The 26,387-nt window shown below is 51.1% G+C and overlaps 1 protein-coding gene across 1 annotated transcript in view; it reads right to left on the reverse strand.

Moving 5' to 3' along the window:
• Positions 1-383: 383 nt before the first annotated feature.
• KCNC1 (potassium voltage-gated channel subfamily C member 1) overlaps positions 384-26,387 on the reverse strand; it is a 51,930-nt gene continuing 25,926 nt past the window's right edge. Inside the window, exons 2-4 of the mRNA XM_010592201.3 lie at positions 10,045-10,978; positions 2,698-2,886; positions 384-695 (exon numbers count right to left, since the gene is read on the reverse strand). Coding sequence (XP_010590503.2) covers positions 631-695; positions 2,698-2,886; positions 10,045-10,978 — 1,188 coding nt within the window. The 3' untranslated portion in view covers positions 384-630. The remainder of the gene's footprint in view (positions 696-2,697; positions 2,887-10,044; positions 10,979-26,387) is intronic.

Genomic DNA, 26,387 nt, shown 5'->3' on the forward strand with positions numbered 1-26,387 from the left:
CAATTCTATTGGAGCAAAGTTCTCAGTCTCCACATATGAGATGAACTATGAAGGTGAGGTCAATATGACCGATGACTGATCAACTGCCCTTTTGGGAAACTTTACTCTTGATCTCATATACAAAAAGGGAAGCAATCTGCTCCCCACTCCCAGCCCTCCTCCCCCAACTCCTGCCCCCAGAAATGCAGAGGTTTCTACTGAGCGCCTTTACAGGTTGGCTTCAACAATGTGTGTAAAAGGAAAGAGCTTCGAAAGAAAAGAGAACTTTTGCTTTTTCTTTTCTTTATCGTTGTTGTTTAAGATAATCATACAGTTGCAGGGGTTTGGTGGGTTTGGTTGCCTGGGTTTTCTGCTTAACTTCATGCAAGTCATGCTAACGAACCCCTCCGCCCTCCCCCTCCCAAATAAAAGAAAATTTTTAAAAAATGGAAAGAAGGAAAAGAAATCCTCTACGGTCAGTTACCATTTGGCCGTAGAAAAAGCTACGTCCGTCCTAGTACCATGCCTGGGCCACTCGGACTCGTCCGGCAAACCTGCATGGCGTGAATTTACTCTGTCCGAGGGTGAGGAGGGGCTGCAGGTCCACCCAGATGCTTAATAGCCACCAGTGTCCTCGGCCAAGCCGCCTGGTCAAGTCACTCTCACAGCCTCTGTCGGCATATACTTAGCAATGACAGGGCTTTCTTTGCAAAGATCTGTATGTAAAGAATACAATTAACACTTGAGCTTCTCTTCTTGGCTTTCCCATCCCACTTGGTACTTAGTTTTTAAGGAAGGAGAAGGAAAGACAGAACAGCCGCATGCAGAGGCAGGCAGATTCTTCTCCAGCTGGCTTGGTTTTCCCATGCAGTGAGCCAGCCTAGCACGCCTCTTTCTCTCCCTCCTGGGAAACTGGATGGAGTCCCTAACTTGTCTCCTATTCTACACATGGGCTCAGACACCTGCATGGCTTATGGCTCAGAATTATCCTGAGAAAAGCAAGTCCTTGGCGGCCGGCATGACTCCACGAGAACAGGGGCCAGATGGATGTGGGTGAGGGCACTTCACCTTGGTGCCTCCCAAAGACTCTGATGCCCAAGTCTCTATGGGATTGGGGAGTAGGGATCACCTGTGGACAGTGGTTGCTGCTGGGTTACCTGGTTGCTATAGGGACTTGGGGCATCTTCTGTTCCCCACTCCCTGGGCTTCTGGAAGCTCAGTAAAAGAGACTCTTCTGGACACACTGATCAGCCCAACGCTCAAGATCCACTCAGCACTCAAGGAGAAAGGCAGCCCCTGAGGCCTTACTGGGCAGGGCACAGCTACTGGGGACAGTCTACCTGCTTCCCCCTCACTTTCCAGGGCTGCCCTTGACCTGGCCAACTGCAAAGAGGGGCATCAGGCCCATCCATGGCAGTTGCCAAGGATGGGACCCTCCCCAAGGCCGGCAGCCCTCCACCATGAAGCACCATGCAGGGAGCGGTACATGGCACCGGGATCCAAGGGACCTCTGGGCAGGGCAAGGAAGTAGGGGCCAGCCTAGGCCAGGTGGTCACACTAGGTGGGGTCGTTGGCATTAGCCAAGCACCATAGCCAGAAGGATTTTCCCACCTCTTGGTGTAGCTGCCTCGCCTCTTCTGTTTGCCTTTTATTTTGAATTCTGTGTTTAACCACTTTAAATACTTGAGCAGCTGTGAATGGTCACAGGCTGTACCAACTTTTGTTCTCAGAAAACTGACTACCATCCAGCCCAGCCCTGCTCACCCCAGTCAGCATGCAGCCTATGTGAGCACGGGAGGCTTCCCAGACATGCCCGAGCTGCCCAGCAGGCCTGCTGCACTGAGGGTGGCTTCCTCTGCTCCTCCACCTTCCAAGCCCAGCCAATGCCTGAAGCCTTGAACTGGGGTGCTCTGGGCCCCACCCCAAGTCTCTCTCAACCCACACTCAAGCTCGGGTAGAAGCCTCTCTCCCCAGCGGAGTCAGCCTAAGGATCTGACTACAAGGAGGCCTTGTAGACAAAGAGGCCACCACCAGTCTTGGCCTTCACCAACCACAAGGGGCCTTCTGATCACACCCAGGGCTGTGTCCAGTAGGCACTGGGGACAGAATGGGGCTACAGAGTCCTGTTGAAACGCCTTCTCTTGGCAAGTTCTCTATCTGCCACTAGCAATATTCTGACTGGTACACACCTTACCTCTGCAAGGACACTGGCCTCACTCCCAAGCCCTGAAGTCACTTCTCTCTTCGTGCCTCCCTTCCCACTGGCCTGTGGATTCTTGTGAAAGGATGCATCTTCCAGAGCATGGACCTTGGGTGGCTAAGCCAGGCCTGGCCAAGCCTACCCTGCTACCCTCTCCCAGGGCAGTGGGCCTTCTGCCCTCTGCCGGAGCAGTCTAGAAGAGTGGAGGCTCCTCCCGAATCCCTCTGTCTCCGTTGCTTTTGGGTCATGGCCCATAGTCAGCCAGCCTGTCCCAAGCCCCTTCCTGCCCTTTATTTAGCTCACTACCAACACTCAGGTTCTCTCTGGAAGCTTGACATCCATATGAGACAAAGGGACTCAGACCTCCAGGGGCCACCCCAGGGACTCCTTCCACTCTGCACCCCCCTCAAGTATGCCTACCTGCCCCTCAGCGCCCCTCGCCCACCACCCGCCCACCCGTCTGCAGGAGCGTGAGGCGGGCCCTGGCGATGCAGAGTGCCCCAGCCTCCTCTACATACCCTTTCTCATTCCTCCACCAGGTGGGCACGTGTACTCCCCGGTTGATAAGAGGAAGCAGGGTCCGTATCTCTCGCGGGTGCCCGAGCGCGTAAAGGGCAGGCCCTCATCGGGAGTGAGGGCCTGGTCTATGTGGGGGCAGTCTTCGTTCGCCAGCGCGGCCTTCGCCACCTCCCCATTCAGTTTGGAATCTTCAAACATATAAGCAGAAGCTATTGAGACACTGAAAACTGTTTAGTGCGGGGGGGGACAGGCCAGAGGTGGGGCATTGGCAAAGGGCAGCGCGTCCCTCAGGACGGGAAAGTAGGTGGGCCGTGGAGGGAAGCCGAGGCTGGGGGTCCTCGGCTCATTCAGGCAGCCTACGGGCTGCCCACATTGCTGGAGGAAGGGAGCGGCTCCTGGGTTTGCTCAAAGTTTGCAAAAAGATGAGTCGGTGATGGACCCAGCAGGCGCAGTGCTGGGAGTGGGCCCAGGGCTCAAGGTGGGGCCGATGAGACAGGATGGTGTGAATGCAGTCATGGGGAGGGGGCCAGACACAGAGCTCAGGGAGGAGACAGACAGACACGCAGAAACACTCCAGTCCAGAGAGGTGACCTTTTGGGGGCACCTCTGCTGCTGACCAGAGCCTGGTTTCCTCCCACCCTCAGCCAGCCAGTCGCTCAGGCTTCCCTAGACCCATTCAAATCCAGCCTGGTCACTCAGCCTGGTCTGTCCCTATACAGCCCCCATCGGATCAGCTCTCCTCCATCCCCCATCTGGATCCCATCTAATCGCCCAGTTCACTCTGTCCCCCACACGCACTCTACCTGATCACTCGGCCTGCCCCGCCCCCACCCGATAGACCCACTCTGTCACTATGCATGCTCCGCCCCCATACCGACTAGGCCTGGTCACTCAGTCTACTCAGTCCCCCATGCAGACCCAATCTGACCACTCACTCTACCCCCCGCCACACACACTCCAGCTAGCCACACAGTCTACTCTGCTCCCATACAGACCAAACCAGCGTCCTCCACCCGCTCTGCCCCAGCGGGCCTGGTCATCGTGCACAGGCACAACAGGGATGTAGGCATGAAGCTGTGACAGCAGGACATGGGTCTGGGAGGGACTCCCATTCCTCTGTCTCCTCTCGTCAGCTTCCCCGGCAAAGCAGAGCAAATGGATGTGTAGAAGACAAGAGCAGCTGATGGGCTTTGGTGGGGAAGGCACTGAGCCTTGGCCTCTGCGGTAGTCTGAGAAGGAACCTGGGAGGAGGTCTGGGGACACATTTGGAGAGGGATGGAGTGTGGTCAGAGAAAGGAGCTCTCCCTCTCCCACTCCAGGACAGAGCCTTGGAGACCTCTGGGCTGGTAGAGGTAGCTCTGACTGGACTTTGCCCCTGTCGCTGTCCCTCCTGGGGACTGAGCCTGCTCCAAGCTCTAGGGCCCTCAAAGAAGAATCTTCTTGGCCAGGGTAGAGCCAGTTGAGTCCCCAGCGGAGGCCCCCGGGGCTTCCTCAAATCTTACCTAAAATAAGAGCCTCAAGGGCAAGCTCTTTTGTGGAAGAAGAAAACCAACAAGGGCATTGACCCTGTTAGAAGACTCTCCTAAAGATTCCAAAACCAAAACCAAACCCATTGCCGTCAACTCGATTCTGACTCATAGCAACCCTATAGGACAGAGTAGAACTGCCCCAAAGGGTTTCCAAGGAGCAGCTGGTAGATTCGAACTGCCTACCTTTTGGCTAGCAGGCTGATCTCTTAACCACTGCGCCACCAGGGCTCCTCCTAAAGATTAAGGAGGGGGAAAAAGCTGGATACAGTTTCCACCCGGGTTTGACACTTCCGTGATCCTGTTCACATCATGTAACTACACGCAGGAGTGATCCTTTCCCTCGTGCACACACTCAGCGTGCACGTGGGTGGGATCACCACCCGTGTACACATCATGTCACTACAAAGAGGCAGTCAGTCAAAAGAGAAATGGACCAATCAGGTTTATTCGTAAAGCAAATCCAAAAAAAAAAATCCCATCATAATTTTGGAACTTAAAAAAAAAAAGTCTCTCATACAAGATGGCAAAGCATTTCACGTACAGTGCATTTCTTGACAAACCCCTTGGGCTTCACTCCCCATTAACTCTGAACCAGAAAGGCCAGTTACCAAGGTAACTCTGACACCACAGTGACTGGGGCTGGGGCCTCTCTGAGGCCTGGGGGCTGAGAGCCCATGGGCCGGCGGGTCTGCTGGCACACACGTGTGCTCACAGACTGCGGGGACCTGCCTCCCACTCTGGCTGGCCCCTGTCTTCCTTCCCCAGGGTCTCTGGGCTGAGAGAGCAGGGTGCTTGGGGGAAACGGGAGGAAAGGAGGAGGAGGAGGAAGTAGATGGGAAGGCTGGAAGTTGGAGCCCACAGTACTCTGCCTGCATTTTCTTCCAGGGGAAGACAAGATGTCCTCCCAGGCAGCATCTCCACCTGGGGAGAGGAACAAGGATTCACTGTCTCTCTGTCTGGCCTTCATCTGTCAGTAGGGGTGTCTAGAGCCTACAGTTCTTGCCCAGGGGATGGGTCAAAGGTGGATGCCCTTCGGTCTCTGCTTCCATGGAGGTGGTGCAGCCTGAGTTCCCTCCTCCAGCTCTGTGGGTGCTGAACTACCACCCATCCATGTGCCCATGCACCCTTGCCCCTGGGGTTCCCAGCTCCCATAGCCTTTAAGGCGCCTAAAGTTTGGGCTGGTTTTCCCTGCAGGGGCAGGGAGTAAGGAGCAGCCATCAGGGATCTCTGGGATGGGTGTGAGCTGGGGACCCTTCCCTCCCCAGGGGAGCCCTCAGGACACCCCTGGGGCCTGCTTCTTCTCTCAACCTTGATCTTTGAGGAAGGGACTGTGACTGGGTGGGGCTGTTTATGTCTTGCTCGGTGACTGAGTCCAGCCTCACTGGGCTGTTGGTTTGTCTGTGGTTTGGGGGTGCTCTCAAAACTTGGGGCATTCTTCCTCCCCAGCTCCCGAAAGGTGGCTCGAAGAGAAACCAAGGAGGAACCAACTGTCTAAACCTGGGGAGCCTAGGGGATGGGCCAGAGGTGTGAGCTTGCCCAAGACTCCCCTTCTTTTGATGAGCTGGCAGCAGGAGCCTAGGTTCCTCCTCTTCCTGGAAGGCTGGGAGCCCTGCCTCCCCAGGCCCCAGGCCCCCAGCCCTCCACTAGACCCACAGGCCTGTGATGGTGAAATGGCAGGATGGGCAGCATCTTACAGAGATGGTTTCCAGGCTTTGAAATGGGCTGAGATGAGCGTCCGCAAGAGGGTCATTTTTTTTTAAACTTTGGAGCAAGGAGAACCCGCGTGGCTGGCCAGCAGGGCTGGCTAGTCTGCCCTGGTCTCCAGGCACCACCGGATGTACTTACTGTTTGCACCAGCAGTGGGCGCCGGGGGCGCAAGCAGGGCTAGGGCGGGGTGGGGGTTTGCCGGGGTCTGCCCGGCTGGGGGCTCAGGGAAAAACGTCCCAGGCTAAATGGGGACAGTCTGTGAGATACACGAGCAGGGTACAATCACGAGAACCGGCACAAGTCATGCAACAAAAACGAGGAGAGAGAGAAAGAGAGACAGGATTAGTGGACAGAGAGAAAGAGAGAATGTGAACAACATGGAAAAGAACACCCATGCCTGGCCTTTGGAGTCCGGAGTCCATTCATTTCTCTGCTACTTCCCCTTATCCCACCTGGGGGTGACGAGGACCCCACTCTGGGCCCAAGCTGCCTACCCTGCAGCTGGGTCTGTGCAGAAACTCTTCCCCATGCAAGGGGCTTGGCTGCTGGGTGCGGAGGGGCCACGTCCCACACCCTGCCTGCTCAACTCTGCTCCCAACCCCCAACCCTCAAACCACTCCCTTGGCACCCACTGAAGCCCCACAGGGGAAAGCAGGAGGGGGCAGGAATGGGGCACTTTGGACTCAGCTGCTGGGGGGAGAACCAATCCCCACAGCCCACTTCCACCAGCACCACCACCAAAGATGACCAAACCTGCGGTGGGAGCTCCCAATGGCCCAAGCAGGGGCTTCTCTGGGGGCTCACTGCTGCCCTGAGTGCTCTGGGCAGGAAGGGGCCTGGCCACCCTCCCTTCCCCCTTGCCAGCCCCCTCCTCACCTACAGTGGGACCCTGCAGCCCAGGACTTGGTACTACAAGGACCGACCCACATTACAGGAGCAGAGATGAACAAGACACACATGAATGGACATGGCAGGACAGAGGGAGCGCTCCGAGCTGCCCAGAGAAGGTGATCTGGACCCCCAACTGCAGATGGGGGAAGGAGTCCCTTTCTGGGAGAGGAGCTGCTTCTCCTGGGCTGTCAGCCCCAGGGAGTCCTTGGCTATGCTGGAGTGCCCTTCTGCCACCCCCTGTGGGTCCTTACAACCAGCTGAGAATAGGGCCCCTGACTACCTCTTGATGCTGTAACCCCCCAGGACAAGACTCCCAAACACTGAGGCCATGCTGGCCATGGCACAGAGGAGACTAGATTGTCCCTGGGACAGACACACAGACCTGAGGGTTCAGGAGATGAAGGTGAGGGGAGGTGCTGCTGGTAGGACTAGGGGGAGTGTGGGTGACTACCCTTAGAGCCCAGATTGCTTTTAGAGTGGGACTGGAGAACCCCAGGCTTCAGCAAGACTGCCCTTGGGAACTGCATCTCACCTCCCATGATTTGTATATAGTCTCTACCCATCACCTTTGCCTTCCTCACCCTGGCCTCCCCCTCAACTCACAAACTCATCCCACCCCTCGCCTATCTAAGCCCATAGCTGCAAGCCCAGGCTTCCTAAGGACTGCACACTCCACTGGTGGTAGACAATCTGAGTTTTACATACCAGCTCCTGGGCTGGAGGCTGCAATGGCTGGAGGCAGGAGTGTTTGGTGAGGGATGAGGCTCAGCGGGGGTCTCTGAGATGAGGTGGACAGGCCAGAACATCGGGTCAGCACCACCAGCAGCAGCTCCCTCCATGGGATCATCTGCCCCCTCAGCTTCCCCAGCTCTGGGAAGTGAGCATGTGGGAACGGAGTTGGGATAGAGCACAGGGATTGGAGAAAGGCAAGAGGATCCAGGCATCTGGGCCCCAGAGGGCAAGTTTGGGGGAGCCCAAGATACCTCCTCAGCCATAGAGACTGCCCAAGCCAAACCTGCTGGGTCCCTGAGACTCGGGGCCAGGGTAAGGTGGCTCACATGAGCAGGGCTGCCGAGGCTGGGGAAGGGCTTTGGGGTCCAGAGGAGTCCAAAAGTAATGCATGGGCTTGAGACATCTGCTGCAGCATGGGAGGAGGGCTTGTGTCCCTGGGACTAGCTGGTGTGCATGTCTGAACACAGGTGTCTGCTGTGTGTGCATGAGTGTACATGCACGCATGCGTGTGCATGCACTCTCAGCACATGGATAATACTGTGTTAATGATTAGGAGTGCAGAGGGGTCTGTGCCTGACTGGAATAAACCAGGGATCCTTGGCAGGTGGGCCTGAGGCACACCACTTGCGAAAGATCCAGGATTGGGAGGACAGAATTGAAGGGCCAAGTAGCGCCGTGATGATGTCACTCAGGCTGAGCTCTTTCTGCTGGGCTCAGAGAAGAGCTGGCGCTCCATGATGGTGATTCTTGACATCAAGATACCCAGCTCAGTGACAGTTCATCCAAAGCAGATAGGTGGAGTAGAGGCTTTCCATTGACACGTGCCTGGCTGTTCCCAAGCAGGACCCATGGTCAGGGGAGAAAGCCCTGCCCCACCTCAGGCCTCAGTTCCAGTCTCTCAGACCCCTGTCCCAGTCCAGGACATTAGCTACTTTCCGCTCAGGTTCCTATAAGAAACCCAGGAAGGGAGGGAGGGGGGACAGAAGGAAAGGGCTGGAAAGCTCCCATGGGCAGAGAAGTGGGCCTTGTGGGTACTGCTGTAGCTGGTGTAGCTGTGGGATGAAGTGGGAGCAGGATCAGGATAGGGTGGTAGTTCAGAAAGTGTGTCAGCAGGGAAGGAAGAACAAAGCATCAACTGGGGGAGGCCACCCACACTTCCAGGAAATCTGCTCACCTGGAGCCTAGCTAGCCTGTAGCCTCCTTGCATACACCTGGGTCATAAGCTAACTACTACCTAGCCCTCCCCTCCAGCCTCCCACTCACCCCAGCACTCCTTCTCAGCTCAGTGTGGTCATTCTTCTCTGGGTCATCCATTCCTTTGAAATCCCTGTGTCCACAGAATAAGTCGATGGTATTCCATGGGTAGAGGTAGACTATGGGCTTTTTATCTACGGACCAGAGCCCCGTGATCAACTTTATGTGCTATGTGCAGGTTCTCATAAAACTGAGATAGTCCCATAACAAACCACTAGCCATGGAATATTAGAATATATCCCATGGTGACTAGTATTGTTGCATGGCCCCCCACCCCCTCCCTGGCCCCCAGTGAATTCACGGGAAAGTGGTTGTGCAATGGTTGGGATGTCTTGTATTGCTGCTGCAGTCCCTACATCAGAAATGGGGAGAAGACTCAGTGGGAGGTTGTTGCTGGTCTGTTGCGCTTTCATCTAAGCTGCCAGGGTGGTGGCCCCCTCTAGTCCTTTGCTCACCAGCCGCTTCCATCAGAAGGCCATCAGAAACTCCCACTTGACCATCAACCCAAACAGACAACGTGAAAGCCATAGTCACTCCAACAGGTTCCTAAAGATAAACGCTAAACTCTAGAGTGGTGGTAGAAGATGAGTTGGTTCTGCATGCTATGGGGTAAGTAAGCTTGTTACAAAGGCTAGAGGCATCTTCTAGGAAGGACCTGGAGCTAGGCGGCCGGAATCAGAGCAGGAATTCTACTCAACTATGGAGACAGGCTCTGTTGGGGGATGAGACTCTGTGCTCCTGCCTCTGCAGGGACCCCCTGCCCAGATCCCATGCACCATTTCTGCCGTCTACACAGCTTGAAGAGAGCTGTGTGAGGACCAAATCAAAAGCCGTCTGGTGTTTTTGAGTCACACCCGCCCTGCCCCTGCCCTGCCCCACCATTGGGTCAGTAGCCTGAGTCAGTGACTCATGCTCAACTCCTGCCCACCTGAGCAGCAGCCCCTCAGGCTTCTGCTAAGACAGTCCTCAGCAACCTCGTAGGCTGTGTTGTCTCTTGAGAACATCACAAGACCAACTGCATCAACCTCCTTACCCAGGCCAACCAGTGAGGCTCTTGCCTTCTGAATTTAGCTGCCCAGCATCTCCCTGGGCCTCCAGGCTCCACACCTCGAGATTGAGTATGGGGTCCTGGGTCACCCACGGAATTAAGGAAGCAGTCTGACTGAATCTGGAATCATCGCTACAGGGGTGGAGTGAAAGGTCAGATCGACATGCCTCTAAGAGGTTTCCTACCTGCTCTGTTAATTTCTAAAATTTCTTCCTGGGCCAGCGGACATGTGTCACTCTGAGTACTGTGGTGTGGAGAGTTTACGACAGATTTACAATAATTGGGAGATCCCAGCTGCGGTGGCCGTGGAATATGCTTCTTTTTTTTCTTTGGTAGTTTCTGCTTAGCCATGGCTAAGGAGTAATACATCCCAAAATTGTTCACAATGACGGGCACGGGCATGGCGATGGTCAGCACACCTGCCAGCGCACACAGCGCTCCCACCAACATGCCGGACCATGTCTGTGGATACATGTCTCCATAGCCCAGTGTTGTCATAGTGACCACGGCCCACCAGAAGCCAATGGGGATGTTCTTAAAGTGTGTGTGCTCACTGGCGCTGGGGTCATTGGGCTGGGCCCCTATCCTCTCGGCATAGTAGATCATGGTGGCGAAGATCAGGACACCCAAGGCCAGGAAGATGATAAGCAGTAGGAATTCATTGGTGCTGGCACGGAGAGTGTGGCCTAGGACACGCAGGCCCACAAAATGGCGGGTCAGCTTGAAGATACGCAGGATGCGCACGAAGCGGACAACACGCAGGAAGCCCAGGACGTCCTTGGCAGCCTTGGAGGACAGGCCACTTAGGCCCACCTCCAGGTAGAAGGGCAGGATGGCCACAAAATCAATGATGTTGAGTGAGTTCTTGATGAATTCAACCTTGTTGGGGCAGAAGACGACACGCATGAGAAACTCAAAGGTGAACCAGACCACGCAGACGCCCTCGATGTAAGTGAGGAAGGCCTCTGTCTCGGCTTCCCGGTAGTAACGTACTTGTGTGCCATTCCGGACATTCTCGATCTCCGTCTTGTTCACAATGGGGTTAAAGCGCTCATGGGTCTCCAGGCAGAAGGTGGTGATGGAGACCAGGATGAAGAAGAGGGAGGCAAAGGCCACATACTGTGGGGGAGAAACAGACAGTGTCAAAGGGGTGGCTCTTCTACCGCCCACAGCAGAGAAACATAGGGTGCCTTGGTATAGGGCCCAGCCAGAGGCCCTGCCCAGGGAAAGATGCATGCACAATACCTCCCACCACCCTAACATGGGTCAAACTGACCACGTTGCACATCTCTCAGGGTAAGGAGCCTGGGGGTTTACGGGAGAGACTGCTCTGTTTTCACTAACCCTTTTCCTCTTTCTCCTGGACACACAGTAGGCTACTTTCCCTTGGGGTTAGGTGAAGTCATGAGATGGGGTTCAGGGCAGTGGAATGCAGACAAAAGATATGTGCGCTACTTCCAGTCCAGGCCCATCAATCTTCCATGCTCTTTCTTTCCCCCGTTGCTGGCCATATGTGGAGGACCCAGCAGAGGACTCTGAACCCCTAGGGGACAGCAGAGCCATCAGAGGAAAGGAGCCTGGGTCCCTGAAAGAAAATACATCCACTAAATACCCTCCTTGATTTATTACATGAGTGGGAAATAAACTTCTATTGTGCTAAGTCACTGCGATTTGAGGGTGATGTATTGGATCAGGAGTTCCTGGGTGACATAAACAGTTAAGCTCTCGACTGTTAACCGAAGAATTAGCAGTTTAAACCCCCCAGAGGTGCCTGGGAAGAAAGGCCTCTGAGCCTTTCAAAGGTCATAGAGTGAAAAAACCCTATGGAGTACAGTTCTACTCTGCAACACTTGGGGTCACCATGGGTTGTAATCCACTCAAAGGCAACTGGTTTGGTTTTTGGTCTTGGTGTTGGAGCACTTACCTGAAAGGACTGACTAAAAAAAGTGACCTAGCCTGCTGGGGCTGAAGCCTGCAAAGAAACAAGAGGGGCTAGCAACTGGAATCACGCCCCTCAAGGCCACATCTCCCATCTTTCTTCCTTCCTATTCCAGTCTGTCTGTTCTCTTTTCCCTGCATCTGTAGCTCGCTCATGTGGTCTCTTTTGGGTTCTAGCCTATCTAGAACTGGGGGAGATGTATATCTGCCCCAGGACTGTAGATGACTTTTTAATCTCTATCCTTCTAGAAACCCCCACTACCAACCTGGAGGCGAGTTTCCCATTCTTGAAGGTATTCAAATAGAGGCTACATGATTACTTGTTTGAGATACTGTGTTGAGGGTTCAGGCATCAGGAAGCACCATAAGCCAGGAGTCTGAGTCTAGCTTTGCGCTTCCTGCCAGACCCCAGGTAGGGTATGGGTGGGAGGGAGGAAGAAGCTGCTGGGGGGCTGAGGCTTCCCAAACATATGTGGTACCTGCTGCTCTTGGACCCCACCAGAGAGAAGGAAATGGCCAGGATAACCCAGCCTGTCCAGAACCATCTGCTCTGGCCCTGAACTCTCTGGAGAAAAGTTTAGGAGGCCCTTTCGTTTGATTTGGTCGCTCCATCTAATGACTCCCTGGGCCTTTTTAGTCCCCAGCAGACATGGGTACCTAAGGAGGTAGATTCAAGCAGCTGTCTGAGTTTTATACCCTCCTTCTCAGACTGAATTCTGTGCAAGTTCTCTCTGACAGCCTCCCATCAGGTGCCCCTGGAGCTCTAACATAACATGGCCTCCCTTGGCACTGACCTGGGCAGATGGAACTCTGACCAGCTGGCCCTCCCCCAGGGGCCCAGGGGATCTACCTCCATGTTCCCACCAATCCCCACTCCTCTGGACTCCCCTTCTCTCTGCCTGACCAAGACAGCCCATGGCCAGAGCAGGGCCCTCTCCCAGGAGGCAGCCCAGGGCTATAGTCCGGAGTGGGCAGCATTTTCGTTTTCTGGAGCTGCCTTCATAGATAACTTTGAGAAGTGCCAAGGTTCTACCTTGTAGCAGCAGCAAAAAGCAGCCATGCTGCCTCTAGCAATTGGTATCATTTGCATTGACTCAGGGAGGCGGGGGCCTGAAAGTACCATGACAATCCTTGGGGTTGCCCATGGCCACAGGCCTGCACCCAAACTGGGAGGGATCACAATAGCTAAAAGGTGGAATCAACCCAAGTGTCCATAAACAGATGAATGGATAAGCAAAATGAGGTATACACATACAGGGGAATATTATCCAGCCATAAAGAGAAATGGAAGTTCTGAAACACCTACCACATGGATGAACCTTGAAAACATTATGCTAAATGAAGTAAGTCAGACACACAATGACATTATTGGATGATCCCACTTACATGAAATACCTAGAATAGGCAAATGCATAGAGACAGAAAGTAGATTAGTGGTTACCAGGGACTTGAGAGAGGGGAGAATAGGGAGTCATTGCTTAATAACTGTTTGGGGTGATGAAAAAGTTTTTGAAATAGTGATGATTGCACAATATCGTGAATATAATTAATACAACTGAATTCTTAAAATGGTTTAAATGGAAACTTTTATGTTACATAGATTTTACCATAATATTTAAAAAAAAAAAAAGCAAGGACCACTGCACCCCAGGGCTCCTGGTCCTGGCCAATGGCAGGAGATGGGAGGCACCTTCCCTCCTCACTGCCCATCAGCCAAGGCATTCCCTCCCAAGCCTCTCCCACACCCAACCTCCTCTGTGCCCTCTGCTCATCTGTGACTCTCATAGGGCCAGTGCCACCAAGGCTCACAGGTTTCTCGGCCCCATCTCTGCCACCAGTCCTCCTTCCACACAGCTAAGGAGAGCAGCCCGTCGGACCCCAGCCCTGCCGTGCCACATGGCCATGCTGCCCACAGAGAAAAGCCCAAGCCCCTCAACCTGAAACATAAGGCTCCCCATGCCCTGGCCTCATTTGACTTCCCAGGATCCTCTCCCTCCACCCCTCCCCCCACATTCTTGCCACACGCAACTCTGCCATTTCTGACCACAAAGCATCTCCTCTTTCTCCATGTCTTGGCACCTGCTGTTCCCTCCATGAGAAAGTGTTCCTTCCCGTCTCCAGCTGGCAAAACTCCATTCATCCTTCCATGTCACACTAAGTCCCCCTTCTCTTGGGACACCTTCTTCAGGTGAGATCCCCCCCAGCATCTGTGGCCCTGAGGGGGCAGTAAATATTCCCCAAAATAGTCTAAATTCACCCCCAGGGAGGTAATAAGCCTGTCTCCAGTTCTGGCTCTGTAGTGCTTGGGGAGGCTTATGGGAACAGCCCAGGCAGGGCACTGATGTCCCAGGAGCCTTCTAACTCCCAGATGCCCCACAGGCCCTCAGAGCTCTCATCTCATTTGCCCCTTTCACAGTACAAATACTGATGGGAACCCGGGACCCAGAAAGAGGTCAGGCCTGCCCTGGGTAACATCCTTGTAATGCTCATAGCGACGCTATAGGACAGAGTAGAACTGCCCCATAGGGTTTCCAAGGAACAGCTGGTGGATTTGAACTGCCGACCTTTTGGTTAGCAGCTATAGCTCTTAACCACTGTGCCACCAGGGCTCCCTTTGTAACACTAGGGTGGGAAAAACCTCGATTCTCAGGGGATCAATGGACAGCCTGCCCAGATTCTTTTTCCTTTGGGTCCAGCCCCCAAGGAGTGGGGATGGTGGGTGGGCAGGAGAATCTATGTCTAGAACCAGACACTAATACTTTTTCCTCAGGAAGGGTAGAAGATGGGCCTCCTGCCCAGACTAGGCTCCCTGGGACCTTCTGGCCTCTGCTCCAAGGCAACCTGGTCTGTCCTCTGTCACAGGCAGAGCCCCAGCCACATCTGGGTCCAGGTGAACCCTTAGGAGGGCTGTGGAGGAAGGTGCCCCTGGCCTGCTTAGCCGCCCCCACCACCCCACTCTCCTAAGCCTAGAAACTAGCAGGTTAGCCACAGGGTACAGCCGAACAAGAGCTCACACTGAGCTGAACCCTCAACTTCCTTCTGTCCAACCTCCAGGGCTAGCTCAGTGCATGAAGGAGAGGGGAAGATGCTGCCAAAGCTTGAGGACCTGCTATGTACCTTTAATGCTCGCACCAGTCTGGTGAGATAAGTGATCATATCCCCCATTGTGATCACTGGCTTACCCAAGGAGGAAGGGTAAGCCAAGGTCTTAAAGCTGGTCATGGAGCTGAGACTTGGACTGAAATTGATCTAACTCCAGAATCTAAGATCTACCACCAGAGTCATCAAAGCTACTGGGTTCACTGGGTATCTGGCCCCTGACTGTGTCTGAAGAGTTCCATCTTGGAGCCTGGGACTGAGGGACAGAGACACTGCCTCCGCCTTGCCCAGGGAATCAATGCTAACAATATCCCTGGGTGGCCTGGCCCACATCATCACCTGGCCCACCTTCTTGCCCACATGGAGAGGGCAGGTTGGGAAAGGAACTCAACTTGTTCAAGGAGGGAATGCACATGAGGATGGGGAGTTCCTGGGATCTGCTGGCTGGCAGGAAGGGCCCCTCGCCTTGGAAGCAGCCTGCACAGCAACCCTGGACTGTCACTTGGGACTGTAGGGGTCTCAGGCAAGGGCAAAGGGCTGTGCCCAACGTGGGCTATCTGCCTCTCCAACACCCAGTCACCCAGCAGACACGGGACAGTCACCCACAGACCATAGACACACACAATTACCCACAGTACCACCTCGCCCAGTGCCTAAGCGCATGCATCGTGTTTGTGAAGGGCGTGCACATTACAACACTGTCCCTACATACACATGCGTATAGAACACAAGGAGCCCACCAGAGCTCACTGAAACATCACTGCGCACCATCAACACCCAGGTGCTGTACCACAACACACACACACCCAAGCACACACCAACAGTGCTTGTGCATACACACTCAGAGCACACAAATGATGCCACAGTGGTAACCACACGGCACACACTTGATGACTGCATAGAGATTCCAAGCATTGACCCCCCTGCCTGCCTTGGCAGCCCCCTTATATACCCATCTGTCCCCCCCGCCCCGTGTAGTAGTTGACTCAGTGTCTATCTCTTCCACAGGCTGGGCAGCTCCAGCCCATCAGCCTTGCTTCTGCCTCCTCAGCCTCTCCTGATGCCCACAGCCTGCCTGCCTGCCTGCTTGCTTGGACAATGCCAGCTTCTGGATTTCCCGTCTATAAACCCTGCCCATCATCCATGGGCTCCCTGATTTCCTGTCACCTGCCAGATCACGTCGCCTTTCTCCACCCCACCCCTGCAGCAGCCAAGCCCCTCCACATGCAGGATCCATGCCAGCTCTGAGGCCAGCCCCTTCCCAGCTCCCAGGCTGATTGCAAGCACAAAGGGAGCCTCGCCACCCAGCCTTGGCACCTCAACAGCCACCCTGTGAAATCTGAAGACAATGCAGGCGAGACCTCCTAACCATGCAGCGTAAGCCCAAGATGGTAGTTTCTGGCTTTTTCTTTTTTTTTTTCCAGAACCAAATCACAAATCGTGAGAGACCTACCAATTGTGTTCTAGAAAGTGGTAGCCATGGCAACGGAGCAAGGCATCCCATTCCCATGACAACCAGGGTGGTGAGGCTGTTGGCTGTAAAGTCAGACAAACCTACTAACGATCTGTTGACTTAAGAAGATGTTTTATAAATCACCAAGATATTTTTTATCATAACTCCACCCCTGAAGCCATAAATCAGAAAGGCAATTTACTATCTATTAAAATGACCAATATGTGCTATGACTTTCATTTATCAATTATGTATACCACAGTCATCTTCAGAAAATTGTGCTTGTGTTTCAGAACTGTGCAGGGGTTCGCTGTGGGGAATCTGTATTCTTGCAGTCTGGCGTTTCAAGAACAGGTGATGGTTGTAACATGGTGCATGGACCAACACTCTGATCTGGCCAAGCACTCGCTGTGTGACCTTGGCAGGTCGCTTCCCCTCTCTGGGCCTCACTTTCATCATTGGTACAGTGAGGGTTGGACTTAGTCCCTTCTGCCAGGATTCTGAGACAGTGCAGGGCCACAGGCAGTGGGGGCATATGATGGCTAATCAGGGGAGCCCTGGCTGGTGTCCAGGCCCCAGGCCCCCAGAGGCTTCAGGTCAGTTTTTCTGCCTAATTAAATCTGCCCAGCGGGGGTGTACAGCATTTGACTAAATCCATGCGGAGTCAGTGATGCAGAGCAGGCAGGATGGCCAATTGGCCTAAATAAATTGCCAGTTGAGTTGGGTTTGGAAACTGAATTAGACTCGTCTGGACTTTCTCGGACTGGGCGTGCCCACAGCATGCTGAGCTGGCTGAGGGATTTGAGAGCCATTCAGGGTGAAAGGGTGCTGCTCGGAATCCAGTCCCTTTTTGGTCCACTAGTAAAAGCCTCCACCACCACCAACCTTAAGAGGCTTGGCTCCTGAGCACTCAGTGGACTCCAGTTCCTTCTCACTTGACACCCAGCTCAGGCTGCAGTGGGTGGGAAGAGCTCCCCATGGTGGAGCTCTGAGGGAGTATGTGCAGAGAACATGGCTGTGTGGGTGCATGTTTGGGAAAGTCTGTGTGCTGGGAGGGACTGGAAGCCTGCATGTACCTGTGGAGTAGGTGTGTACATGGGGAAGGCATGCCATTTTTTTATTTGACATAACTCTGAGCATGACCATAAGGTTTATGTAAGTGGCTGCTGTGTGTAATGTATTTAATTCATGTAGGTGATAGAAGTGTGTCTGTGTGTGTATAGACATATGTATGGGGGTAGTGTGAGTGTGTGTATATGCATGGGGCCGGGTGTGTGTGTGTATGGGGATATGTATGAGGGGTGATATGTGTGAGCACATGTATGGGGGGTGTGTGTGTATGGAGAATGTATGAGGTGGTGTGTATATGTGTATATATGTATGGAGTGGTGTGTGTATAGGGAGATGTGTATGAGGGTGGTGTGTGTATGTGTGTATAGGGATATGTATGGGAGGTGGTGTGTGTGTGATGTGTGTGGGACATATATATGGGGTGTATTGTGTGTGTGTGTGTGTGTGTGTATATATGTATGGAGTGGTGTGTGTGTATGAAAAATATGATGGAGTGCTGTGTGTATATAGTTATGTTTTTTATGGGGGATAGTGTGTGTGTGTGTGAGTGTTGTGTGTATATATGTATGGGGTGGTGTGTGTATGTACACGCACGTGAGTCATCTCCCAGAGAAATCAGGGTCTGGCTGGGCACTCTGGATATATGTTCTCTGAGTAGAGATAGCCCGGAGCTCTGACCCTTTCCTGTGACTAGGGATGGTCAATCACAGTGCCTAGGGGTGTTCTTTCTCTGACAGGGAGAAAGAGAATTGGCAGGATGAGTGGGAAGAGGCCACTGAGGCCTGTGGGAGGCAGGGCTATGCCCAGGGTCATCTCAGAACCCCTTCCTTCCACCACACTGACCCTCTGGATCCCAGGACCCAGCCTGGGGGAGGGGGTGTGGGGAAGTCAGGGCCAGAAAGAGCTGTGACCGTGAGCCCCCAGGGAGCTTAGACTCTCAGACAGAGAGACAACAACCCACCTAAGTTTATTATCAGGGCTTCGAACTGATTCTTCCCAGTTCAGTCATGGCCAAGGAAGCAAAACTGGAGCAGATATGAATTTTTTAAATTTGGGTGAACCAAAACCATAACCAGGACAGGAAAAATTACAGGTTGAAGCTCTGCTAGAAAGATAATCTCCCTCTTAGAACACAAGGGCAGCATACGGGTTTCATAGCAATCACGTCTTTTGCCTGGCAGATTTTGAGCAGTCTGAAACAGTGGTGTCCCGCTCAAAGATGGTGGCCAACTGCACCACTTTGAATGTGTGTTGCTCTTCATAGTCCTGCCAATAATCCAGTCTCATGCATCAGGCTCCTGAAAGGGCTCTCAATAGACCTCTTCCAAGTCTCCCCTTCCAGGGCTTTGACCCACAATTATTCCCATTCTAGTTACCATTCCAGATCACCCAAATTGTAAAAATTCAGGTCTGTTCCAGTTTCACTTCACTGCCCATGACTGAACCAGTTTGAAGCCTTGGTTCTCATGACCCTAGATCCGGGTCATATCCAGAAATGTCTCCCCAACAGCTGGGCTGGCCAATCCTGAACAGACACAGACGCCCATGTTTCCTTCATTTCAAGATGCACATTTTCCCCATATTTTGGAATTTAAAATATGTCACAAAATATACACATCTTTAAAGTAACATTTCTTCCCATATCCCCAAGATGTTGCTATTGAGCTAACAGCATGTCTTGGACTCGTGGAAACATGATGATTAGAAGCCCACAATACCATATCCCCAAGATGTTGCTATTGAGCTAACAGCATGTCTTGGACTCGTGGAAACATGATGATTAGAAGCCCACAATACCAGAACAGAGAGGCCCTCAGAGGTATTTGGTCCAAAAGCTGTCCCTTGCTGTATAGCAAGGGAAGAGGAAACTGCCAAGGCCACAAAGCTCTCAGAATGGGGCAGAGATGAGAGCCAGGTTCTCCTGAAACACCAGGACTAGGCTCCAGCATGGGCTTTTCATCACTGTGGCCTCTGAGCCTTTGCTTATGCAGTATCTCCCCCATCTTCCCCCTTAAAACATCTCCCAGGCCTCTCTGCTCTCCAGGTCTCACCCACCTTCTGGATCTGAGGTCAAAAATAGCTCGAGTCCCTCTTGTCAAAGGAGGCAGCAGTTGGAGCAGAAATGGCAGGACCTTGAAGTCAGACCAAACCTGAGTTTTAGGCCTGGCCCAGTTGGGTGACCTTAGACAAGTCATTGCCCCTTTCTGGGCCTTCGCCCCCTTATCAGTAAGTGGGAATACCATTCCCTGCCTCCCAGGGTGGTAGTGATGATTAATTGAAACAACACATAGAGAGTAAGAAGGAGGTGTTCAAAAATATTGTTTTGGTTTCCCAATATCCCACGTCTGATCCTTGGGGAGCACCCTTGCCCTGGTTCTCTCCCTCTCCCAGTGCAGCTAGGCTCTTAGGAGCAGAGGTCCTGGAATTATAGAAGCCTAGAATTTTAGTCATACAACACCTGAATTGTGAGGCGCCTCGGAGGCTGAGGCAGACATGCCTGCCTGTCACAAAACAGCACTATTGTTCTTTGGAGAGCCCCTCTCCACAATCAGCACATGCGATATGAGTGAGGCTAAGCCTGTCCTCCTGCCCAAGCCTAGCTGAGCAGCACATTGTCCTGGAGAGTACAAAGGGAGGGTGTTTCCTGGCGGAAGGGCTGCAGAGTGATCCAGTGTATGGGGTCTGAGGAGCAGTCTCTGGATTTAGCAACAAGAACTTTGGTGGGGCCAAACCCAGACCCCAGGAGGCTGAGGAGTAACCCGGAAGGGTAGAAGGGAATATGGAGAATAAGAATCCCTCCCTTGAGGAGTTTTTGAGGAACAGAGGAAGCAGGAACAGGCAGAGGACTGTGTGATGGGGAGGATGGCTGTGGACAGAATGGGCAGGGTGACTGAGTGGAGGTGCAAATGCAGATTCCTTGGTCCCACATACAGAGACTCTGATTCAGTATTATGGGGTGAGACCAGAAATTTACCTCTAATATGCACTCCAGGTAGCTCTTATGTCACCAGCCTGATCCTGGCATTTGGGACCCATGAGAACAGATAAGACAAAAGGCAGCTTATATGCATAACAAACATCAACTTCATACTACATTAGGATCTGGGAGGCAGGCAGCATGGCAGAAGGAAAAGAGTCCTGGACTTGGCTTCAGAGAACTGAGTGCCAATCCCAGCTCTGCCACTAACTCCATGACTTTGGCAAGAAACCTCGTAGAGGCTCATCCCCACCACCCATAAAATGGGAACCGTAATAACACATCTCAAGAAGTAAGACAACATTGAGGCACTGTGGAGGCAAAGGCCAGGTAAGCTAGGGCCTCCCCAGATTCAGGGCAAATTCTGGGGCAGGGAAGAAGACTGCCAGTTTCCTAACACACTGGTATTCCAGGAGCTGAGCCTAGGGCCCCCTCCACAAAAATCCAAGCACAGCATACTTCCCTCCACTTCCCCAAATTTACAGAGGCATGAGGGGCATGGGAAAGGTAGTAGCAACAGCTAAAGGAAGAAATATGTTCAGTTTTAGTTTTTTTCCCATAATTTTTTCTTAAAATTTGGACCCTTGTTACCTGCTAACAAATAAGGAGCAAATGACAGCCAATGAGAGTCAAATGCACAGCCTTCATGGTCTGTGCCCAAGATTACAGCCTCCATTTGGTAAGAGACACATTCCGCCTGTGCAATGGTGACTTAATCTTCCCCACATTAACAGGGTTTCCCACAGGGCACAATCTAGGGTCTGAGAAGGAAACTGAGGCTCAGAAGGGAAAGGACACCCAAGGTCACATAGTGAGTAGGGTTTGAGCCAGAGTTTCTGGCTTTCTGCCCTAAGTCTAGTAACAAGATGGATGATAACAACAGCTTCACTGGGTTTTGTGCAGGTCTGGCTTCCTGTGTTCTACAAGTTGTTGGGTGCCATCTAGTCCATTCTAAAACTCAGTGACTCTATGTACAACACTGCCTGTGATTGTGATTGTGCCATCCTCACAATCTTTGCTATGTTTGAGCCCACTGTTGCAGCCACTGTATCAAACTATCTCAATGAGGGTCTTCTTTTTCACTGACCCTCTACCTTGCCTAGGATGTTATCCTTCTCCAGAGACTGGTTCCTTCTGATAACATGTCCAAAATACATGAGACCAAGTCTTGCCATCCTCACCTCTAAGATGGATTCTGGCTGTATTTCTTCCAAGAGAGATTTGTTCATTCTTCTGGCAGTGCATGGTATATTCAATATTCTTTGCCAATGCCATAATTCGTATGCATCAATTCTTCTTCAGTCTTCCTTATTCATTATCCAGCTATTGTATGCATATCAGGTGATTGAAAATACCATGACTTGGGTCAGGTGCACCTTAGTCCTCAAAGTGATGTCTTTGCTTTTTAACAGTTTAAAGAGGTCTTTTGCAGCAGATTTGCCCAATGCAATGCGTTGTTTTATTTCTTGAGTGCTGTTTCCATGGGCACTGACTGTGATCCAAGTAAAATGGAATCCTTGACAACTTCTATCTGTTCTCTGTTTATCATGATGTTGCTTATCGGTCCAGTTGTGAGGATTTTTGTTTTATGTTGAGGTATAATCCGTACTGAAGGCTGTGGTCTTTGATCTTTACAGGAAGTGCTTCAAGTCCTCTTCACTTTCAGCAAGCAAGGTTGTATCATCTGCATATTAAAGATTGTTAATGAGTTTTCCTCCAATCCTGACGCCCCATTCTTTTTCATCTAGTCCAGTTTTTCCGATTATTTGCTCAGCATACAGATTGAATAAATATGGTGAAAGGTTATAACCCTGGCGCACACCTTTCCAGATTTTAAACCACGCAGTATCGCCTTGTTCTATCTGAATAACTGCCTCTTGGTCTACGTACAGGTTCAGCATGAACGCAATTAAGTGTTCTGGGATTCCTATTCTTTGCAATGTTATTCATAATTTGTCATGATCCACACAGTTATATGCCTTTGCATAGTCAATAAAACACATGTAAACATCTTTCTGATATTCTCTGCTTTCAGCCAGGATCCATCTGACATCAGCAATCATATCCCTCACTTCACATCCTCTTCTGAATCCGGCTTGAATTTCTGGCAGTTCCCTGTCAATGACTGCTGCAACTGTTTTTGAATAATCTTCAGCAAAATTTTACTCGTGTGTGATATTAATGATATTGTCCTATAATTTCCACATTCAGTTGGATCACCTTTCTTGGGAATAGGCATAAATATAGCTCTCTTCCAATCAGTTGGCCAGAAAGCTGTCTTCCAAATTTCTTGGCATAGACAAGTGAGCACCTCCAGCACTGCATCCGTCTGTTGAAACATCTCAATTCGTATCCTGTCAATTCCTGGAGCTTTGTTTTCTACCAATGTCTTCAGTGCAGCTTGGACTTCGTCCTTCAGTATCACTGGTTCTTGATCATATGCTACCTCCTGAAATGACTGAACGTTGACAATTTTTTTTTTTTTTTGGTATTCCTTCCATCTTCTTTTGATGCTTCCTGCATCGTTCAACATTTTGCCCATAGAATCCTTCAATATTGCAACTCAAGGCTTGAATTTTTTCTTCAGTTCCTTCAGCTTCAGCAATGCAGGGTGTGTTCCTCTGTTTTGGTTTCCTAACTCCAGGTTTTTGCACATTTCATTATAATACCTTACTTTGACTTCTTGAGCCGCCCTTTGAAATCTTCTGTTCAACTTTTACTTCATAATTTCTTCCCTTCACTTTATCTATTCTATGTTCAAGAGCAAGTTTCAGAGTCTCCTCTGACATCCATTTTGGTCTTTTCTTTCTTTCCTGTGTTTTTAATGTCTTTTTGCTTTCTTCATGTATGATGTCCTTTATGGCATCCCACAACTCCTCTGGTCTTTGATCATTAGTGTTTAGTGCAGCAAAATCTATTCTGCAGAATGTTCAGCTCAGGGGTCCGAGGTTTGGAGGTGAAGAAACTTGCTGAAGGTCACAGAGGTTCTCAGTGTTGGGTTCGATGCAAACCTACTTTGAAGCCCTATACTCAACTGCCTCCCACTGGCCCCTCTGAGCAGCCAGGCAAGATGTACGTGGGCCACACAGCAAGAATCAGTGTGGCTGCTGCTGACCTGGCCACTCCAGCTTGGTCCCTACCTCAGCCAGCCGCCAGGGAAAAGTGGACCCGGGTGCCCCAGTGGAATGGGGCATGCTGTCCTGGAGTGCCTCCTACAGTCCCACGGGCCAAGAAGGCTAGTGTCAGGGCCCCAGAAGGCCCATCAGGAGTCATCACCTCACTGCCTCCTGTGGCCTGTGAGTCCCTCCTGGAGCCCAGACAGTAAACACACGAGGCAAGAGGAGTCTCTCTCACTTGCTCCCATTAACCTCATAGGCTCAAAGAAATACCAGTATTCTGCATGGGAAATTCCTCTTATAGTTCAGGGCTTAGAGCCAGCGTGTGTCTCCTAATGCATGAATCTACTTTTTTGTTAGTAAAAGGTGAGTTACGTAAAGGTAGAAACAACTCAAATGTCCATCAATAGATGAATGGGTAAACAAAATGTGGTATAGCCACACAATGGAGTATTATTCATCTATAAAGAGAAATGAAATACTGATACACACAACCACATGGATGAACCTTAACAATGTGATGCTAAATGAAATAAGCCAGACATCAAAGGACAAATATTGTATGATCCCACTTATATGAAATATCTGGAATAGGCAAATCCATCCAAACAAAAGAAGATTAATGATTACCAGGGGATGGGGGAAGGGAAACTGGGGAAAAATACTCATTTAGTATTCTTTTTTTTATGCAGTATGTTATTCTCTTTAAGTCCTTAAGTACACTTAAACTAAAGTTATAAGACTATACCCTTTTAGATAATAATATATTAAGAAAATACTTAGATAATATAGTGCTAGAAAATGAATGTTCATTTATATTTCTGTTTGATAGCCATAATATAAATTTTGAAATAATGTTGATTATTTCAAAAATTAAAAATAAATTTTAAAAAGATAAGCTATGTAACCCTTCACATTTTTCTTTTGCTCTGGCTGCCAGGAAGCTCAGCTAAATTTAGGGCTCAATTTCTAAACTAATCCTTTGCCTGGGTTTGGGGTATAACTATTTCTTGTCTTCACTATATTCTTCTTACCTTTTCTTATATTTTCTTTGAAGCCCTGATAGTGTGGTGGTTAAGAGCTCCACTGTTAACCAAAAGTTCAGCAGTTTGAATCCACCAGGCCGTCCTTGGAAACCCTATGGGGCAGTTCTACTCTGTCCTATAGGGTCGCTATGAGTCGGAATCAGCTCCACAGCAGTGGGTTTGGTTTTTTTCTTTTTGTAAAGGTTCTGTTGTAGGTGTGCCTCAAAAATTTTTTTGAGAAAGCCACAGAATAGATTAGGAGGTGAGTAGGAAGGCACCCCACACAGGACATATAGGCCTTCTAGGGGGGCATCAGCACTCCTTTCTGCAGTAACCCTGAGGCAGATGTGTCTGTTGGTCACCTCCAGCAATGGGGAGCTCACAAGGCTGCTCATTGTCTCTAGGACAGTTCTGATAGACTTGTATTTATTTCTTGTTTAAGTCAACTTCCCTGCCCTTTTCTCTCGGCAGTCCCAGTTCTGCCCTCTGGTGTCACAGAGCATACCAGCTCCTCTTCTTCCCTGTGACAGCCCAGCCTACACCTGCAGATGAGCCTCAGGACCACCCCCTCAGCCGCCTCTGGGGGCCTGACTAATGGCTAAATGGTTGCAGGAGTACTTAGCTTTGTTAAGCATCACTGTACTCTGTTGTGAAGTAATAATGGCACCATCTATTGCATGCTCACCAGGGGCCAAGCACTTTACATGCATTATCCCATTTATCTTTAAACCTCTCTGAGGGAGATATCATTATCTCCACTTTGCAGATAAGAAAACTGAGGTTCCAAGTGGTTTAAACATTTGAAAAAAAAAAAGAAAACCCAAGAAGCTCCGAAGTGGCAGGCAGGATTTGAAACCAGGTCTGTCTGACTCCAAAGCCACTATGCTCCAGGGCTTCCTTTTATATCTCTTTCACATCCTTCCCAGGTAGTCCTGGGAGGAAGATGTTAGTGTTCCCATTGATGACAACATGCACAGTGCTCTACAGTTTACAACACATCTTCACATACTGAGTCCCATATGATCCCCTCTTTCTCACACACACACACACACACACACACACACACAGCACAGCTGCATCATCAGCAATGCAGGTCTGATTGCTCGCATTTGGCAAATGAGAAAACTGAGCCTCCAAGGTCCACAGTACGTCCACCGGGAACCCACTGGGACCCACCCCCTTGACCCCACTCCAGTGTCCACTTGTATGTTTGCACTGAATTGGAGACATAGGGCTGGAACTCTGGGGTCCTGACTCTCAACAGTTTGTGTGTGCGCGTGTGTGTGTGTGTGTGTGCATATATATGTGTGTGTTTGGGGGGAGGGGAGTAAAAAGATGGTCCTCAGAGGAACAACTCAGTGGACACAGCCCAGGTGGGAGCACAACTGGCTGCCCGTCTGCTTTCCCTCCAGCAAATATTTATGCAATGCCCTCTAGGCCATCTCAGGCCTGTGCAGGGCACTGGGTACAGGGGTGAATAAAAGACCCACAGCCCCTGGTCATTAAATAACAATACAAACAAATACATAACTATTTGAGGTGATGAGGGCTTCAAAGAGAATACACAAGACATTAGACAGGCCTTTAACAAGAAGTCTGCGTGTTAGAGTGGCTACCAGGAGGTAGTGGCAACTGTGTAGAGGTTGGAAGGATGGGTAAGACATATAGGAATATAGGGTACAAGGAAGAGCATTCTAGGCAGAGGGAACAGAGAAAATAATCTGGAGTCAGCAGTGACTCCATGATGCTAAATCTAATGGATAATTCTGTCCTCACATTACTTGACCCTCAACAGCACTTAATGCAGCTAGCTGAGCACTCCCTCCTCCTCATTACACTTTGCAAGACT

The sequence above is a fragment of the Loxodonta africana genome, chromosome 7 (genome assembly GCF_030014295.1).
Source record: "Loxodonta africana isolate mLoxAfr1 chromosome 7, mLoxAfr1.hap2, whole genome shotgun sequence".
In the NCBI taxonomy this organism is placed as follows: domain Eukaryota; kingdom Metazoa; phylum Chordata; class Mammalia; order Proboscidea; family Elephantidae; genus Loxodonta; species Loxodonta africana.